The sequence below is a fragment of the Thunnus albacares genome, chromosome 18 (genome assembly GCF_914725855.1).
Source record: "Thunnus albacares chromosome 18, fThuAlb1.1, whole genome shotgun sequence".
In the NCBI taxonomy this organism is placed as follows: Eukaryota; Metazoa; Chordata; class Actinopteri; order Scombriformes; family Scombridae; genus Thunnus; species Thunnus albacares.
Genome location: NC_058123.1, coordinates 29,790,299 through 29,802,610, shown reverse-complemented (window position 1 = coordinate 29,802,610; position 12,312 = coordinate 29,790,299). Strand labels below are relative to the sequence as shown.

At 40.8% G+C, this 12,312-nt stretch overlaps 1 protein-coding gene across 5 annotated transcripts in view; it reads right to left on the bottom strand.

The window, feature by feature from the left end:
• Nucleotides 1-12,312, bottom strand: part of LOC122968399 (3'-5' RNA helicase YTHDC2) — a 49,814-nt gene that overhangs the window by 11,560 nt on the left and 25,942 nt on the right. For all 5 annotated transcript variants that reach the window (XM_044333590.1, XM_044333588.1, XM_044333591.1 and 2 more), the window contains exons 25-28: nucleotides 9,730-9,913; nucleotides 8,529-8,620; nucleotides 7,496-7,615; nucleotides 6,026-6,177 (exon numbers count right to left, since the gene is read on the bottom strand). In XM_044333590.1, the coding sequence (XP_044189525.1) occupies nucleotides 6,026-6,177; nucleotides 7,496-7,615; nucleotides 8,529-8,620; nucleotides 9,730-9,913 (548 nt within the window). The remainder of the gene's footprint in view (nucleotides 1-6,025; nucleotides 6,178-7,495; nucleotides 7,616-8,528; nucleotides 8,621-9,729; nucleotides 9,914-12,312) is intronic.

Below are 12,312 nucleotides of genomic sequence, written 5' to 3'. Positions count from 1 at the left end.
AAATTTGCTGTTACTACAAACTCAATACTCCCTCCTTCCTCAACAGTTTACCTGTTGTCTTGATAAATTTAGTACATTTCCACCGCGTTAATTTCAATCAGTACAACAACAACGTCACTAATTAATTCCAGTCACTTCTACTTGCTGTTTTTCTGAGCACTGTTAAGCTACTGTGACTGAAACTCAACACTTCCAGCATGCTTCATATCAAGCTTTCCAGGAACATGAGGGATTATCCACTTTGTGCCATCAGACTTGAAGCCAGACTTTTAATGTGAGACATCTTTGCAGGAAGTATTGAGTTTCATTGACAAAAGCTTAACAGTAATTGAAGTAAGACTAGGTCAAATCCTAGTACAAGGCTGGAACCTGTATGAAATGCTGGAGGGCTTTTAACTTGAAACGAGGGCTTTTAATTTGAAATGGATACAGGAAGTAGTGGCATTTGGCCAACCAATGGTGTAAATTCATCACTCAGTCACGTGGCATTCAGCGGTGTGGCATTCAGTGGAACATTTTGCAAAATAACCTTCATTAATCATTAATCAGAAAGGACTCTAAAGAAGAAATAATAGCATTGATCAGCAAGAAGAGAAGAGAAAATATCATCTTTGTATATATTTTTCAATTCAAAACAACTAACTAGCTGTCAATTGCTAACTGCTACCTGTTACCAATATTCCAAAGGAGATACAGCACTAAAGAGGTATGTTATTTAAACAAGAAGAAAAATTGAAGGATCCTTGCTGATAATGTAACCCATGCATGGTGGAGCCTCTTTATGCACCCTGGACTCTAGAAGGCATGGACCTATCCAGTCCCCTCTCTGTCAGCTTTGCTAAATTTGTGCACTTCTGTAAACTTTTTGTGAATAATATTGGACATTATTGGACAATGATAACATATGACTATTAGTCACTCATCAGGATAAGGAAATGGTCAGCTCACCCCCTGCCGACTCTGCTACCAGACCAGTCCAGGTTTTCAAATGTAAACATCAGATTAAACATCGAAAAGATGGAGAGGATAAATCCAGCTGTGATCCCGACCACATGGACAAGCTAGACCATCTGTACATCCATCTCAACATCGAAAGAAACAGTCCTGGCCACATGGATCTTCTGGGGATCCTAACTGCCCGGATGGCAGCTTTTTCTCCCCGCTGAGGTCGAGAGGAGGTTCCGGGTGCACCGGGCCAGTGCTGAAGAGGAGCTTCTACCCTCAGGCCACTGGGATCCTGGATGGGATTGCTGCCTAGGACTGTTGTCCAAGGCCGTTTATCGTACCACGAGCATGCCTGTCAAAAACTGTGTCAAGTTCAGAGCAGTTTTTCATCAGCAAAAAGACATGGGCTGGGAGTGCTTTTTGGACTACTGTTGGTTCTCACTGCTGTATTGCCTGTATGTGTCTGTCTGGCCAGAGCAATCAACGTTGATGGAAAACAGCTGGGACACCGAGTGATTGGGCTTGGGACAAATGTTAACTTATGGTCAGTTGACGATCCTACAGTGAGTTTTCATCATAGCTTACTGGGATATTTTGCAATCTATTCCTCTGTCCTGCGGCACGGATGAGCCTAGGTACTAGAGCGAATCACCAATCCAGTGGACCGGTCATCTGCCACCCTGTTTCAGAGGATAGCAGGTCTCCTTTTCATGCTGTTCCTGCTCCCCATAGATGTTCAGCTAAATCCTGGACCAGTGACCCCTGGAGTGCTGAAGAACTTCGATGCTGATTTGTGCCCGAGTGTGTCTGGGACTCCTCTGGTGCCGGTGATGAGTGAGCAGCAACTTTCTAAGCTGGGCTTCTTCCTTAACAGACTAAACTTTGTTAACACGAGGCATGATGTCTCAATGAATAACTTTTCATTACTGGACTGTGAAGACCTTGATATGTCCAGTGTCTCTCACACAAAACCTGCTGCTGACACCACTGTGTGTCGAAACCCTGTAGTGGGGAGGCAGAGGTTATTCAAAACCTTCCAAACTGTCAATCATGCAAAAGTCTTATAGAACCCAAAGCTGAAACTGAGGGGGCTATTTGCTGGACATTTTAACATCAGAAGCATTACTGCAAATAGCAATCAGCTAACTCATCTTGTGTCTGAATCAAATCTGGACTTTCTCTGTCTGACTGAAACATGGTTGAAAAAAACAACTCCTGAGAGTGTGTTCTCGGTGCCCAGGTACCAATGTTTTAGAAGAGACAGACCTGATGGAAGAGGAGGAGAGGTAATGTGGGTAACACATTAGAATATGTTGGGATAAAAATAATGTTATCCCAACAAATGTCTTTTAACATCATAGGTGTCTATAGGCCCCCTTCTGCAGATGACACTTTCTATGATCAACTCACAGAAGTCTTGAAAGAGTGCAATCTCAACGGAATTATTACTTATGGGTGATTTTAATGTGAACTGGGAGGATAAATCTATGAGGATAAAACTAAAAATGACCACAGAGAAATTCCAACTAGAACAACTAGTAAAAGGCCCAACTAGGATTGCAAAATGCTCCAGTACACAAATTGATCTGATATTAACTAACAAACCAGAAAGAATAACTAAAAGTTATAAATCAATCACTGGCTTATCAGATCATAACCTAACCCTATGTACAAGAAAACTGGCTAAAAACAGATTTAGGACCACAACAACTAAGACAATGATCCTTCAATACATACCCAGAGCTAACTGGATATTATTCCTATAGATGCTAAAGGCCAGGTTTTCGAGCTGGTAGAGACTAATGAGTAAACAAACAAACAAAATTATCAGCTCCTTAAAAAGCTCCAAAAATAGAGATGCTTTCCAATTTGACAATATGTTTGTTAAAACACAAAGATAGTTTAACTCCACCCATTGCTCATTTAATTAACTTGTCTTTTAAACACAGCTCCTTTCCTGATTACTGGAAATGTGCCACTGTCACGCCTATTTTTAAATCTTGAGACCACCTTGAAGCCAGTAACTACAGACCAATAGGTATACTGTCAGTACTCTCAAAGGTTGCTGAGAAAGTTGTCATTAAACAACTGACAACATTTCTTAATACAAGCAATTTTGGTCTACATTGTATGCAGTTTGGCTTTAGAGCAAATCATTCCACCGAAACTGCTACCTTGCACTTAATAGAGCAAATTAAATCAAGACTTGATAAAGGAGGAGTAGTTGGTGCTGTATTTTTAGATCTGCGTAAAGCATTCCACATGGACAATCATGATGTTAAGACTGGACTCTGTGTTTCTGAACTATTTGTGTTTTGGAGGTTTTTGGTTTTGTTTGTTACAGATGGGGAGGTTGAAGTGTTGTGTATTTGGGTGATGTTTTATGTATGCTATGGTTTTGTGTGTCAGTGAGCGGGGTCCTGCTTGATCAGTGACTTTCCTGATCACTGACCAGATGTACAGTTCAGATAAGGAAATTTGGGGTGACCTAATTATTTTGCTGGCCTGATTAGTTATGTGGGAGAGTCTAGTTTCATGTTTGGTGGTGAGGGCATTGTACAGTACCAGGATGAAATGTTGAAGGTGAGTATGGATTCAATTAGTGTCCTGTAAACCAATGGTAAAATGTCCTTGCTGACATTAAAAGTCCTGCTTCTTCCACAGGTGAAAGTGCTGCTGGGCTTTTTTGTATACAGAGTCAGTGTGCTGGGAAAAGGACAAGGAAGTGTCTATCTCTGTCCAAAGGTATTTAAATGATTGTACATGTTCCACCAGCTCACCTTCAATACTGAGGGGTTGGAAAAGAGGTGGTTGTTGTGAGTCTGATTTCTCTCTGCTCCCACAGCACAGCTCCTTGGTCTTGGTGATGTTGAGTTTGAGGGAACTTTCCTGAAACTAGGGCCATGTCATCTGCATACTTTAAAAAGTGTCATTCCTTCACTGCTGCAGGAGATGATGTTGGTGTAAAGAGAGAATAGAATGGGGGATAAAAACGCAAATTTGGGGGAGCTCTGTGTTTAAAATCAACTTGCTGAAATTTAAAACCATTTACAAGCACCTGTTGGCGCCTGTCCTGTAAAAAACTGTTAATCCATAAAATCAGTGTTGGGTTGACCTGAAGCTCCACTAGGCATTGCAGTGGGGTGTTTGTGTGTACAGTATTAAAAGCAGAAGAGAAGTCCATGAATAAAATCATAGTCACAGATGTATAAAAGGGTGAGACTTGCATCCTAAACCCTGTGTTTTGCCTTATAAAACTGGAGTGGATCCAGTCTCTCTGCCATCATGCTGAAGAGCTGGTTGCACACTGCTCTCTCCACACAGCACTGATGTCAGGCAACTGGCCTGCAGTCATTCAAGTCCTTAGCATGTGTCTTTTTAGAGATTGGGATTATAGTGGATTCCTTCCACTGGCTTGGAACACAGCCAGAATCCAGAAGACACTGAAACAGCTTGGTGATCCCACTTAGCTGAGTGGAGTAGTCTTTGAGCACCCTACCTCTAAGCCTGTCAGGGCCAGAGGCTTTGTGTGAATTGACTCTGCTCAGGATGGAGGTCACCAACTGTTCATCTATGGTGAGAGCTTGGTGGGATGGGCTGGGGCTGGGGCTGGGGCTGGGGCTGGGGCTGGGGCTGGGGCTGGGGAGGGTCCAGTTGGTTGGTGCACTGCAGCTGTTAAACTGGCTGTTAAAAGATACTGTTAAGCTGCTCTGCAAAGACAGTGGAGTCCAGGCAGTCAATTAAGCCAAACCTCACCAGTGTGGAAAGCTCTTCGGTCTGACAGTTTGACATGGTGATGGTAGGTTAAGGTAGTCGGCTGCCCCTTCTCCTCAGTCTGTTCCGTATCCCTCCTCTAGACCCTCTTTTTCCTCGTATTCACCTTCACCAGTGTCCTCAAAGTAAATCCAGAGGTATCTGATTAGTGAGGAGGGATACCTGCAATGGCTCTGGGTGAAAGTGGCTCAGCTCCAACAGGTAGTCCCATGAGTAGGCGAGCCTACCTGAGTTGGCGGTGAATGGTTGTGCTGGTCCTGAGCAGAGTCTGTTTACGTGACTTGAACTGGCAATAATGAGCCAGAGGCACAGTAGATGTAACAGTGTTGACGTTAACATACAATAAAACACCAGAAAACACAGAATACAACGCACACACTGAGCTGTTTCAGGAGTTATTATGAAAGAGTAGCACCCTCACTCTCATCCTGAAAATAATTAGTGAATGAAGACATGACTCTGTTGTTGTATTGGCTGAATTGGAGCTGTGAAGATATACAATGTATTGAACTTATCGAGACAACAGGTAAACTTGGAGGAAGTGTGGAGTCATTTTTTTCGATCTGTATTAAGCTATGGTCAATGAAACTCAACACTTCCATATTTTCACATTGAAAGCCTTCCAGTGACTCAAAAGATCCCTTCCTTGCTTTAAATGTGAAACATCTACAAGAGATTCATAGTTTAAAACTGATGAAAAAAACAACAACGTAGAAGTGTCTGGAATTAATTAGTGAATGAAAACGATATTAGTGTTAAAAGGAGAAAGTGAGAGCAGCAGAGTGGTGAGTATGGCAAGACAGTTGTTGCAAACTTGTTGTATGGAGGAATTCATTACAATGAATCTATTGTGTGAGCACTTCCTTATCGCTTTGTACCCGGCCTTTATTTATTCATATATACCAGATGATGACTTGAGACTCAGACATTATTTGATTACTAGTTTTTATACGAAAACTTAAGATAAATTATGAAACTAATCACAGTAAAATGAGAACATGTTAACTTGTGTCATGGAGCTTTGGAATGTATTTAGACTCTTCCAATTTTTCCCACATTGGGTTGGTTTACAGACTTTCATTTACTCATTTAACTCGTTCTGTATGGTTTCTATTAATCTACAAACATAACACTATAAAGATAAGAGCTGCAATGCAAATGTCTTCCCTGTTGTTTAAGCAGAATGTAACAGCACTACTTTAAGCCAAAGGAGGAACGCTGGGATATTTGCTTTTTGTCCTTTGATATGGACTTTTACTGCACTACCATACACTGCAATGTAAATGTTATTGAGAGTATTACATACTTGTCCTCAGTAGTGTTGGAGGATACTTGGGGGATGCTCTTGGAATTCTTCACAAAAGTTTGGGGCCCCTCTTCTGATGACATGGGCCGGGGCCGCTGGCCAATCCCTGTGGGCTGCTGTAGGCCTGCTCCCTGCTCCTCTGCTGCAAGCACCTGTGGGAAGTCAGTTTGACCTCAAGTCAGTCCCCTGCATCCTGGTGTCACAAACATATCAATGTACTCAAGACACAATGAGATAGAAGACCAAAACCACCTGCAGGAATAGAGTTGTACACATGAACACAGTGTAAATGTGGAATCATGCGTCATATAAATATGGTACAAATGTAAATGAACTTAAGCACATGGATCATACAAGGCAAAACACAGCAGTGACAGACACCAGAGCTGGCTACACAGTTCTTAAAAATACATTCCCATGTGAAGTCCTTATATGAGGCCTATAAAGACTTAAAAACTGTCTCTCACTATGAGGGAAATTATGGCTTTGCTTTGCAGAGAGCATTGGGTTGGTATAGATAAGAGCTGTAACAATTAGTCAATTAATCAATTAGTTGATTGACAGAAACGTTACCTACTTTGATAGACAATTAATTGTTTTGAGTCATTTTTTTAAGGAAAATGCCGAAATTCTCTAGTTCCAGCTTCTCAAATGTAAATATTTTCTGGTCTCTTTACTCCTCTATGACAGTAAACAGAATATCTTTGGGTTGTGGTTTTGTGTTTGGGGTGGTTTGTTTTTTTGTTTTTTTCTGACATTTTATGGACCAAACAACTAATCGATGAATTGAGAAAATAATCAACAGATTAATTGATAATGACAATAATCATAGTTGCAGCCCATGTATAGATGCTTGCAGTTCAGATATATTCTTGGTTAGAAATACAGACGACCTGGTGGTGTTGCTGCCAGGAAGAATAACCTGAAATACACTAACTGTAAAAATCCTGTTTTGTTTAGTATAAATTCTTTTATCAATATTTCAATTTGGTGACTATCTTTTAAACAATACCCTTTGTTCCTGTTATGACATACTTACACAATTGGATTTCCCCAGAGGTATTACAGCAACTGAAAATTGCTATTTGCGTTTCGTTTTGTTGGAGTTAATGAGTTAGTTCAGTTTGTATTTAAGTCCTATTGTTTGGTTCAGTCTTTGTTGGATCTTCTGTTCTATTCAGTTTTGCATTTGGGTCCACCTGCTCTGCTCCTTGTAACAAAGTCAAGTATAGCCTGGTAGGAGCAAAAACTGACAATTTCGTAGGAAATATGGGACTTGTTTTAAAAGGTTCACTGTGAATACATAAAAAGGTCACTAATTTTAGATCAATTTTAATGTATGGCTGAATTTTAACATAACCAAAATCAACAAAAGCACTGAATGCAGTACAATTATTCAAACAGCCATAATATTATCAAAAAATAAGCGCACATAAAAGTGTTGAAAAATGAAAAATGAAAGTGACTTACAGAAACCAGGGTTCGGATGATGGCCTCATCTTGTTGAGACCAGGGCTTTGAAGGACAACGGATCCTCTTGATGAAAAGATTCTGCCACTTCTGCCTCAGTTCAAACACCAATCCTGCTGCCTGACAGTAAGATACACAACATGAGATAAAACTGCATGTACTGTAAGTTAGGAAACATTTAGCACAAAATAATTGAGGCAAGATAGACACAAACACAAAAGCAACAAAGCAGAGAGGCTGACATTGGGGTAATGTGCTCCATGCAGCAGTATATGAACTATCTATCCATCTCCTTGGCTGAGGCATGTGGATAATGAAATACAATAGTCTAGTCATGAGGACACAAAAGCATGGATTCATTTCTCAGCCGTTTCAAATGAGAATATATGCGTGAATTTAAAGTATTTCTTCAGTGGAAAATGCATGATAGTTTTGATTCAAATGTGACACTTAAATTTTCAGTTTATGATGACAAGCCTCTCAGAGTCCAGGCAGTCGTTAGGGTTAGTTATTTTGCTGAAATCATTATGTTGACATATCAGCTGTGTGTCTTCAGTGGAAAATGATATTAAAACAATGAAGTAAAAGGCATTTAGATAGAAAATAAAATAGAGAACAGACCGTTGAGGCACAACAGAGATATCATCAACAACCACCACTGAAATTGTTCTGCTAGATAAACAGAATAAAAACCATCTAAAATCAAACTCAGAATAACCACAGTCTTATCCTGTCAATGAGGACCAACTGTATAAAGGCTGAGCTAAGATCCAGCAAACCCAAAACTGAGATTTCCTAAAGTTAAAGTGATTCTGTCATGAACACAATATGTTTAAATGGGCCAGCAGTTTTTGAATATACACTGCTGGCTTGCTATTTGACAATGATTTGTTTTAGGTTCACGAGCCAAAACGTTTGGGAAAAACTGGCATGGAACACAAAAGAGGTGTTGTCATATGAGGAAAATATCATATTAAAATTCATAAACATTTAAAAGGTTGAAAGATCAGTGTTGATAACAATGTTCCCTCACCTCTCGGTCCAACTGGAAAACAAGCCACTCATCAATCTTCATCTCAGCTAGCTCCTCTGTCTCACTGTCACTGAGGTCATCTAGTGAACTATCTGTAGAAAACAACATGGAGACACAGACTGAATCTGCACACATAAGGTTCTCAATCCTACTGAAGTAGCAAACATCAACTTGTGTCATAAAACACTCATCAGGAAAAAAAACATGAAATTCAAAAGATTAAATGTATTAAAAATTTAGAGAAAAAGTAAAATATCACATGAAATATGCTGTGAGAAGTCATTTTTAACAATGGTCAAGAAAAGGCCATCCCTCGTTTCAGTTAGCCTTCAGACTTGGATGGTGGAGGACAGACCACTTCAGAGAAGGAAGCAACGTTGGAAGACTCAAAGAAAGCCATACCCATCTCTCTGTGGGAGAGGAGGCTGAAGTATCTTGATAGTGTTGGGATGGCTTGGTTTACACACAAGACAGTTATCACCGTGTGTTCAGGTTCCCTTGAAAGGTTTAATCCATGGTGTTGGAAAGGAGAGCCTGACTGATTGTTGAGCCTCAGATTCAGATCTGAGGTGTCCTGGCCATGGTAGAGTAGACCAGCTGTTCTCTTGCAAATATTGTGGAGAGGTCATGGGAGTTTGTTCATCCAGTCAACATATGATGTGTGGACTTGGTGAAGGCCTATGACTGCCGTCCCTCAGGGTATTTTTTTGGAAATACAGAGGGATCATGGATGCTGAGGTTGATACTATGAGCCATCATTCTCAGTATAAAGACAGAGAGAGCTGTGTCTTGGTAGAAAGTTAATAATGTTCACTTTGGTTTGGCTCTGCAGAGTTGTGCCTTGTCACCATTTCGTTTGTGGATAGTATCTCTATGCAGAGCTGTTGGAAAGCTTTCTGCAGATGATGTTCAGTACGCACTGTCTAGTTGTGTTAGACTCAAGGTGTCCGAAAAATAATTGGGAGTCACACTGAATTAATGTCAATATGGCCAATAATCAAAATATCTCGGTGAGGACAAGGGTTCCAGGCTGACTGACAGACAGACATTGTCATACTTGGGCCATGTTGCTAGCATGAGATTTTTCTTTACAGTACAGTGTATAACATGTTCACTGATAAATGAGCTCACACTTGCTTAACATTTAACTGAAGTAACTTGACAAATAGGTGCTGTTATTTCTTAACTAGGTTAGCAGTACCTTTCTGAGCAGCAGGCTCCTGCAGGGCAGAGGTGGGAAGTTTGGCACAGCCTCCAAATATGGCCACAGTGATGGGAGTCACCATAGAGCAACAGCGGACACTGGCCATCCTGTGGCCTCGGCTCATCTCATCATAGATCAGCCAGTCTGTGGGAAGGGCCTGGACTGACCTGGCTGGGTTGTTCTGAACAGCAAAAACACAAACAATAACACAAGTGAAAACCTTTCACAACCTCCATCTGTTTCACAGTAAAAGCCTTCCAGCAGCTCAATGTGAAGAATCCCTTTTTATTCTAGGAGTTTATTTTTTTACCCAGCCAGTATTCATTTAAATAGACTACACCCACCTATTATCTCAGAATTATTCCAGTGCCCAGCTCTTGCTTGGGCATTTCTGGAATGTTTCAGGAAATGGTTGTTAATCATTCTTGCAGAGGGATCCATGTGTGCATGTGCATCTCTCTTCTCTGGCTGGCTAGTTAGTTAGTTAGTTATTTTATTGAAACAAACAGATAAAACATTGGGGTCCAAACAATATACAAAAAATCATATATACAATAAACCCATTAATGTTAAAAGGTAATTAATCAAATTAAAAGGTAGGTAATTAGGTACAATTAACAAGACAAAATCCCATCAGGCAAACCATGGAAACTTGCCGGTGCTCCAATAGCGAAAGACAAGCATGTAACATAACTAAAATTCTTTTATCAGTGTCTGATAAGATTGAGCTCAGTCCAGTGGAGTCATGTCCATATTTCACATGGATATCCTGTGTGTGAGGGTGCACAAGTATGCATTCTTCATTTTGTATGCCTATCTTACAGCAATACACATGTTGTTCAGGTGGTTTATGGCTCCATCTTTCCATTTCCACTCGCAGTCTATTAGAAGACAACCAGAACCATTTAAAAGTTATTCTCAAATGGGCTTCAATGTACAGTGTATTGCTGGTATAAAGTAAATGGACGATATATCTAGGTTGATGGCTTGGTAGGTCTTGTATCTTTAGATCATAATTTCTCAATCATCTCCCTACAGTCACTCTCAATGTGATCTTGTTTCTCCATTATCTCAGATAAATGTGAGTTCATAACTTGGTTCTCTTTTCTCGTTATTTCAAGAACATACCACAAGGGGTGATCAAGCATGCTATGACACAGCAAACAACAGTTTCTCAGTCAGCCTTTCTCTTGATGTTGCCAGGGTAACAGTGTCATCCACATTCTTGTTTAATCTTTCTTATAAGCCTGTCAACAAACATCACAAACAGGAAGCAGGAGGTGGGGGATCCTTGTCTCACCCCGATAGAAGATGTTATTGTGGTGGAGCCCAGGATACTTGTTGTCACACTGTACATTGACATCAAAGCCAAGATCATAGTAACTTCACACCCCAAATTTTCTACGATGTTGAACAGTTTTCCTCTTGGGACCCTGTCATAGGCTTTGGAGGAGTCTATAAAAGCAATGTGCAGTTAAACTTTCTTTCCGACACAATATTCTATTATAAGCCTAATGCCTGGGACACACAGCCTGCGTGAGCAGCGTGGGTGCGTCACAGAACGGCACCCATGTTAACAGATTAGAGGAGCCACACAGCCCGCATGAGCCGCACCGCTGCTGCAGGGCGTCACCTGGAGATTCAGGGTCTCACCTATTTTTTCCACGTGACGTGTTTTTTCTTTTCTCGACTCCTATTGCTTTCTGTGATATTAGTTCAAACTGGGATTCCTGCCAGTTGTTTTACCTGCTTCCAGATGGAGTTTTGCTGTTGTTATTTTCCTTATTTGTTGTCAGTTAGTTTGGAGGTTTGTTTTTCGGAGTGTGTTTGGCCCGTTTGGGAAACTTGGTGTTGTCTGGAGGGATTTTCTTCTTCTTGGAGCAATGACAGCGGGGTTTAACTGGCGGAATGATTAATAACAATGAATTTTAAAAAAACCCATCCTTTCTGAGGAGTGTATGTGGCTGACACAAAAGTATCCCCAATCAAACCCCACCATGCCCGTCAGAAAGAAAGCCGTTTTCACCTCACATATTGTCTATTTATTTTTAGCAATTGAGGACATGCTTCTTAATCTTTTTCTGACTAAATTAAATATAAATGATATGAAACATGCTATTATTGATGGTGATTATCAAAGCCAAACTCTATGTAGAAAGATAGAGCTGGCAGCAGAAGCACCGCAGCAGCAGCACTGTCTGCGCAGCAGTTCAGCAGCACACGCACTGCTGAGGTTCACGCAGGCTGTGTGTCCCAGGCGTAAGTGCCGCAATATGTTCAATGCAGCCTCTTTTAAGTTGGGCTCCTACCTGCTCCTGAAATGGCTTATACCAGGCCGTAAGTCTATTATTCAGCACATAATCATAAAACTTTGCTGCACTGTTGATCACAATCCCCCGAAAATTATCACAATCAAGAGAGCTACCTTTCTTGAATAACATGATCAATCTAGCAGGGGTACAGTTCATTGGATAGCCAGTCACAAGGATGGAGTTTACAAATGTGCATAAAAATATTAACCATTCACCTGGCAAAAGTCTGAACTTTTCCCGGCTTTAGCTGGTGGTCAATTACATGTTG